The 8,202-nt window shown below is 31.4% G+C and overlaps 1 protein-coding gene across 1 annotated transcript; it reads right to left on the bottom strand.

Annotated features, from left to right (window-relative positions):
* Positions 1-6,077: 6,077 nt before the first annotated feature.
* LOC139526314 (uncharacterized) lies at positions 6,078-7,637 on the bottom strand. The gene is made up of 2 exons (XM_071321446.1): positions 7,589-7,637; positions 6,078-6,568 (listed from the first exon to the last, which is right to left on the bottom strand). Exons 1-2 carry the CDS (start codon positions 7,635-7,637, stop codon positions 6,078-6,080), a joined length of 540 nt encoding a protein of 179 aa, XP_071177547.1.
* Positions 7,638-8,202: the final 565 nt, after the last annotated feature.

The following is an 8,202-nucleotide window of genomic DNA, read 5'->3' as shown; positions in this document are numbered from 1 at the left end:
TATAAAGAATTATTTTGTTATCTTATACATATTTTTTTGTTATCTGTAAGTATTCACACCGTGTTTTTATTGAAAAATAAGCAAGGTCAAATCTGACTTTATCATCACTTTCTTAGAGCGATGAGACAAACTGCTCTATATCACAGATCACAGGCACTCGTTACAGAATAAAACTTTCCTTTGTTATACCTTAATATACCATTAAGGTATATAGGGGTAAATATTCTGAAACAAGTGACTATGTCACAGAAAAAGCATCTTCCTAGTATTCATGATAGTTATCAAAAGTACCAGGATTATAATTTCATACGCCAGACGCGCGTTTCGTCTACATAAGACTCATCAGTGACGCTCAGATCAAAATAGTGAAAAAGCCAAAACATATACAAAGTTGAAGAGCATTGAGGACCAAAAATTCCAAAAAGTTGTGCCAAATACGGCTAAGGTAATCTACTCCTGGGGTAAGAAAATCCTTAGTTTTTCGAAAAGTTCAAAGTTTTGTAAACAGAAAATTTATAAAAATGACCATATAATTGATATTCATGTCAACACCGAAGTGCTGACTACTGGGCTGGTGATACCCTCGGGGACGAAACGTCCACCAGCAGTGGCATCGACCCAGTGGTGTAAATAGTTATCAAAAGTACCAGGATTATAATTTCATACATGAAATTGTTCTCTTTTAAAGCCATATCCTGGAAATTATTAAAAAAAACACTTTTTTCCTACTTTTAATTTGAGGTACAATATGCCGGTGAAACACATTAATTGTGCTGTCGAGAATACACTGTTTCAAGTTGTGGTATGCCTCAAAAACTGTCCAACAGCATTCGTCATTCTACTCGTAAAGGCGTTTGCTTTTTAAGATCGGTATGGTGTATTATACCATTATGCCAGAACTCAAATGAAGCAGAAAGCTGATGTAACTTTTCTGCTTTACTCGATCCCTTAAGACAAATACATGAAAGAAGTGTAATAACGCCTAACACAAACACAAAACAGTACACCATAACCACCATTTTATTCCAGAAGCTTCTAACTGATGCCGAATGCTATAGTGTAAAATTGTAATTGGGACCTACCCAAAACAATTAGAACTTTTCTGAAAAAGACTATAAATGAAAACAGAACTATATCATCTTCCTATAATGATTTAATGTAAGGAAAATTGACCAGAGTTATCTTACTTTAATCACAGAGAGGGGAAAGCAAACAATGTTTGATTTAAGCCTAATTAACATTAAAACAATTTTCCATTAACAAATAAAGTTACCTTATTGAAATATAAGGACTTTGTTAGCTAAATCTATTAATTTTATTAGATATTATGAATTTGTATGACAATAGAGAAATATGCTACTCGAAGAGTAACAGACGAAACAATTATCCTCAACATATTTGTGAAATATTTTCAATGAGGAGAACAGTTATTTCCATTCATTCACATTGAAGTCAATAATACTATCTTGAATTGAAAAAAAATCATAATCAAAATATTTTGTGTCTTTACTTTTTTTTTATTTTTCATGTATAGCATAAATGAAAAGATATGAAAATTAGAATGCGTCCAGGGGAAAGACGTCCATTTACACAAGAAAACGAGTGTACTGTCTTCATCATTATCAATACCATTTCACAAATTTCTCCAAATTGTTTGTCATTGTACGACCAAATTTAACAGACTATCAACAAAATAACAAAACCGACTGCATGTGCGAGACTCTCGTGGGTAGACAAGGTCGTATAACACCCTATTCGTAAATAAAATAATTAATAAAGAGAGCATCTCATCTGTTCTGAACTTGGAGTTGGTATACAAAAAAATGGCCCAATTTAATTGATATTTTTAAAATGTATAATATTATATGTATTTGGAAAAACTGTCTGTTATAAGATTTCAAAAAACATATATTTGTTTCATTTTTGGTTTGATTTTAAGCACATTGGTACCAATAGATGCAGAATTGTCACAGTTTAGTTTGTTTATTTAGTTGTATTTTCTTGTTTATATCATATTAGATTTAAATCATTAATAAAAAAAAAAGAGAAAATGCCCTTTCACATGCTGTTAAAAGAGCTTGCAATTCAATGATTGTCGTTTTTTACTGTACACCATATTTTTATTTCGTTTATTGATTTGTACCTAAATCAGGTCGTAAGTTTCCTGTTTGAGTTGTCTTGCATTTTTTTGTAGGGGCCTTTCAAAGCTGACTATACGGTACGGGTTGTAGCGGAATTTGATGAGACTGTTATTAAAGTGAGAGGGTTAGCGCTATAGAACCAGGTTTAATCCACCGTTTTCTACATTTGAAAATGCCTGTACCAAGTCAGGAATATGACAGTTCTTGTCCATTCGTTTTTGATGCGTTTTGTTTTTTGATTTTGCCATGTGATTATGGACTTTTCAAATTGATTTTCCTCTGAGTTCAGTATTTTTGTGATTTTACTTTTTACTCATTGTTGAAGGCCGTCCGATGTCCTATAGTTGTTAACTTCTATGTCTTTTTTGTCTGTGTTTGACTGATATTTACCTCATTGGGAAATATACCACGTCTTTTTATTTGCATAAGTATATCCCTATTTTACTTCAACATAATGAGAGATATACATTGAAGTATCGACAAATGTACACTAATTGCAGAAAGACAGATCAGAAATTGTACACACGTTAAAACTCGTCGCCTTCCAGCTGATGAGCAAATATGAAGTCATTCAGTAAGGTTGTTTCTGAGAAAAGTAACAAACATATTGTTAGACGATTGGACAGAAGAACTGACAACGTGTTTGCAATATAACTCTACTCCTAGACCAACAAATTAGCCAATAATTAAGAAATAATTCATGGGGGCTTGAATATATTGTGATGTTACCACGGGTTGGCCCTTTTTGACAAATATTTTACCCTGAACGATAGCGAGGGGTAAAATATCGGCATAAAGGGACAACCCGTGGTAAAATCACGATATATTCAAGCCCCCATGAATTATTTCGATTCTAATAGCACAAAAACGGCAATTGTGTAGGATTGCAGCGCTGTAGGTGAAGGCATTATTTGCCGTTCACATAAATAAACGCACTTTTAAATTGACGTAATAGAACGGAGCAAACTGAATAAATGACACACTTAAACTATTTACAATAAAATATTTAGATAGATTTGGATGAATCTAAATGATAATTGTACTTATATGTATTATATGTATACAAAACATGGCTCATATAACACATTTAAGCATCGTTTGTTTACGTTTCCTTCTTGTGATGATTTTCGGTTTCACAAGCGTGTATTTTCCCGTAAAATGCTTATATTCTCACGTCGTGTAGCTCATTCATAAAAAGGCATATGAAGTGGGAGCACGATCGGAACAGCCCAAACAATATATTCATATTTTACCACGGGTGTGTACTCAAAGCGTATGAAGGATGTCATGTTGGAATCATACATATACGCCATATAAAAGTTAATGTAACTTATCTATTGATAAAGACATTGTTCAATATTATTAACTCCGGCTGCTGTACTCTCTATGAAATGTTAAACTACAACTTCATTTTCGGTCGATTGAGCAGTAACAGCTCCAGCTATAAAACAAAAAGTACTCCGTGTAATTGAAATTTGAAAGATAATTATCTTTGAAAGTAAAAAGAATTACAAATAAAATACGTCGGGTCTTTTAAAAGCCGACGATACTGTATCAATTTTGTCATTGGTGAGAGTCATACAGTTGCCAATCAATGGTATCAGCTGATTATAGTTGGTTCATATTTTGTCGTGTCAGAACCTTTCAAATAATGTTGTCTATACTCTTTCGGTACATGAAGCAATTTAGAACTAATGTCGGACGGAGATGCACATTTATACTTCTATCAGATCTTTCTCTTTTACCGTACATCTGACAAAGTAATCTGCTAAAATCCTTTTTTATATACTTTTTTTTCATTATGAAAAGTTTCTTGTCTAAATTTCGTTTCGTAAATGTTAAGGTAAAAAAGTTTTGTCATTTTACGAGTAACCATCTTATGAATTTTTGAAACCTGCATATAATACTTGACAGTACAGTCGTATTCGGCGGGAATAACTACTCGACGTTTTTGCGATAAAAACTTAATATAACGTCATTTAGCGCCATACTGACAAACGTTGTCAAAACAAATGTAATTAGATCTGTTTCGTTTTTTTTAAGCAAATTGTACCGTTTATCGTGTTCTGCAAGAAAATAGTCATTTGGGGTTTTTTTCTGGAAATAAGAAGCAAAAAACTATTATGCTGTGAATCTTTTTTATTTGTGAATTATCTGTTATTTTTGGCGGTAATAAGCAATACAAGATTAAGCATATAATTGATTCGATTAACATTTTGTATAGAATGACCAGTCAGAACGGATGTTCTTATCGATGACTTGTCCTCCAGACAAAAGCTCACATGCATTGGATTCCACATTGAAGTTGACTCCAAGACAAGGACTATTCGATGAACATTTAAACAAACATATTATTCTGCTCCGTTGTATTGAAGTTGAAAGTAAATTCGTACTACCATAGGTTGAAGGAACACCGCAATATTGTCCGATAGTATAAGTAAAAGCTAAAAAATAAGAAAATATACAATAATTGAAAAGCTATAATGTGTTTTATGTTTACAATTAAACATTTAATACTTTGTTTATACAAAAAATAGAAATAGAAAAGAAAGAACCGCGATGAAGAAGAAGTAATTGAATCATACTTTCACTCATTCCGTTGATTGATAACGGTTGATTTTGTCAGTTTTATTTACTTCCCCCTTTTTGAATGTCCGTTTTGAGATCGGTAATTTTATTATAATTTTCGTAATGAAATTTGACGAGAAATAAGCTGACAAAAACTTGTGTTATTAAATTGTTGACAACAAATAAATTGATGACGGTAAATATGTTTGTAAAAATAATCAAAGACTTTTGTTCAAAAGAGAATACATTATAGTAGGAAGTGTCCGATGTTTTTTATAATGTATCATGAAGTTGTGGCAACATCAATTATGCCACTTGTTTTCTCGTCTAAATTGTTTCTTATTTTGTCATTGCGGAACTTTTGATGGGTCAGTATATAATTTGGGACTGCTAATTGTTATAGGTATGGTGACTTTTAGTCTCAAGCATATACACAATTTTGTCTTTGGTAGACATTTATCTCAATGACAATCACATATTATCTCCTTATTTCATAAATCTAAATGTAAAATTGTAAGCTGAACTGGATATTGTACCATTTAATAATAATTTCTTTCAATCGAAAAATGTGGCAGCTTAAGGTATGTTACTTATCAAACCTGATATACATGTTAATACAAAAGCTTAATTGTGTATACCTTCAGAAAAAACAGATTCAACACCCCTTCAGAAAATTGTCAAACTATCTATTTTCTGATGTTTTGATCTAAATATTTATTTCTCATGATGTCGATGTTTAATTTTGTACTTCTGTGCAACGACTTATTCTGTATTGTACAAAACATATTGAAGCTGATTTATAAAATGTTATTGACTACAAATTCAAAATGATTAATAATTGAACTGAACTATAGATAATAGTCGTATTTTAGAATCTAAACTAGACAAAACTAGAACACTGTAATCATTGATTTTAGGAATGCAAATACAGTCCTTAAAAAGAAATGCTTTTCTCATACATAGAATTGACAACTTCTTTGGTAACAACGGTAGGGTAAATTTTGAAATTTAGTTTACCTTATAAAAGCTTAATGGTTAATTCCCGATCGCGAGCTCTTAAGGGTAGAGCTACATATATCTAAGTGTTTGGAAATCTTATTGATTTTTAAATGATCGGAATAAAGTTATGTTTCTAGCCTCAAACAGTACGAATGCTTCTTTTCATAATCATATAAAATGAATTGTAGATGATTTTATGTTTTTATTCCGATTCAACGTTGCGGCCTATTTTTTTCCTCTATCTTACTCAAACGTACGTACATTAAATGTTTTAGTGATTGGTCGTGTTATAAATATGGTTCACTTTTTGACACTGTACATTGCACATGTACAGACAACGTTCAATTATTGAAAACGCTTTATATTGGTTCACTTACTTGAAGATTCAATAATCCAAATTCCATCAGATCCCCATCCAGTCATTATTCCTACTCCCTGAATGAGTAATGGGATAGAATCTGTCCAGTCTATTATTGTTTCTGTTCCTACGGCAGATTCTTTGACAAGGTGTATTGTTCCGTCAAGTGTCCATCGGATCTGAAATGTGCTTTTCTCTGTGCAGCCCAAAATATTAGGTGTTGACATAACAATTTGGTTAACATCATTATACTTTCGACGCAAAAATGTCTTTTTGTTACCTGATCCACCGATACAAATTTCATAAAAGTCATCTGACTTGAGATCAATGGCAGAAGATAAAAGAATAAAGGCGTCATGACACGCTTTAATTTCAAACCTGAAGAACTGTTTTTCTGAGAGAAAAACACTGTAGTCCGATAGACTGGTGTAGTCATCAAAAACATTTGGATTCACAAAAGAATCAGTTTCCCCACTATTCAAGGTTTGAATTCGAATTTCATCTACAATTCAAAAGAAACATCGTGAGGTGTAAATATAAAAAAAGAAGATGTGGTATGATTGCCAATGAAACAATTCTTCACAAGGCCTTCAACAATGAGCAAAGCCCATACCGCATAGTCAGCTATGAAAGGCCCCGAAATGTCAATGAAAACAATTCAAACGAGAAAACTAACGGCCTCATTTATAAAAAAGATGAACGAAAAACAAATATGTAAAACATAATCTAACGACAACCACTGGAGTACAGGCTCCTGATAAAACCGTTTAAAAATAACCAGATGTTAAATTGAACTAGATAATCACGTGTACTCCAAAGGCAATATAACACGAGCCGTCCACATAATTTTTTTAACAAAAATGACGACGAATCCTAACTTCCTAAACCGATTTTGCACTTGCATATTATACCTAATTACGGGGGAACTACCGATTATGGTAAAAATAGTACTTTAAAATTGATAGCAACCTAAAATCACGAAAAAAAAAGTGAACATAAAACAAACAAATTGATGTTACATCAACTCCTATTAAAAAAAAGTTAAACTAAAGGTCCACAAAAAGTCATCTAAAACGCAATACTAAGAATGAATTTGCTTGTATCATATTGATAAAATGTCGTAAACATTTATAAAATTTAACACATATTAAAAATATTAAAGAAATGGTTATATTAATAAAGAATGTCTAAAGTACATTGAAATACGAAATGAAACAATATCTACTCAGGTTTTAATTTCGTGGGACAGCATTATGAATATATTCGTCTGTGTCTTCTAAAGGGGAAGGGGTCAATAAAATCAGATAATGAGGATTTTTCTAGTTCTCTATCATTTCATGTTATAGACTTAAAATGAATGTACTATTATCACTTTATCTGTATTAGAAACATATATTTTCGTCAATGTACATTAAAATAATTTAGAAAAAATACCAATACCAATAATGACTACAATAATACTATTAGAAAATGTTTTTGTGGTAATGAAATACCAGTCATATACATGTAACAACTTACTTACCACCATGAACACAAATCATAAATAATGTAAGAACGAGATGGTAAGTCATTTTGTTAAGCGATTTTATAGCTCATTAATCTCATTTCCTCAAATAGTTGTATTTATATATGATCACGATGACGTAGTAAACCTTCAATTAAGATGTAACAATATTGATACATTGAATAGAAAGAAAAGAAGATTTGTTTGTAAGTAGTCTTAAGTTTGTAGAGCTTTTGTTACATATCTTCTATATCATCCTTTCATTTCTTATACATTAACATTTCGGGTTGACGTCTGCTATAATAAGGCAAATATTGCAACACTATGTCAGTCTTTGGCCTTTGGAAGAAGAAGCTTTTAACCATTAAAACATTGTGCATTTAAAGTAGGTTAAATACATTTGGTATTACTTTAAAATCTGTTTATAGTGTCGACAAATATTTATCTTATGCATTGATTGTATCTACATTTGCTTTATCATGTTTTATATCGGCCTTGAAATGTATAGATTTTGTATCTAGTCTATATTTAGTCTTAATGGGCTATTTTTATGAAACGAGATTTATTTTTTTGTTTTTTTTGTTTTGATAATTGAGCATCAAAATAAAACATTAGAAAATATACGATCATAT

Source organism: Mytilus edulis, chromosome 6 (assembly GCF_963676685.1).
Source record: "Mytilus edulis chromosome 6, xbMytEdul2.2, whole genome shotgun sequence".
Classification (NCBI taxonomy): domain Eukaryota; kingdom Metazoa; phylum Mollusca; class Bivalvia; order Mytilida; family Mytilidae; genus Mytilus; species Mytilus edulis.
Note: the sequence above shows the minus strand (reverse complement) of the source record. Positions and strands in the feature narration are given on the sequence as shown.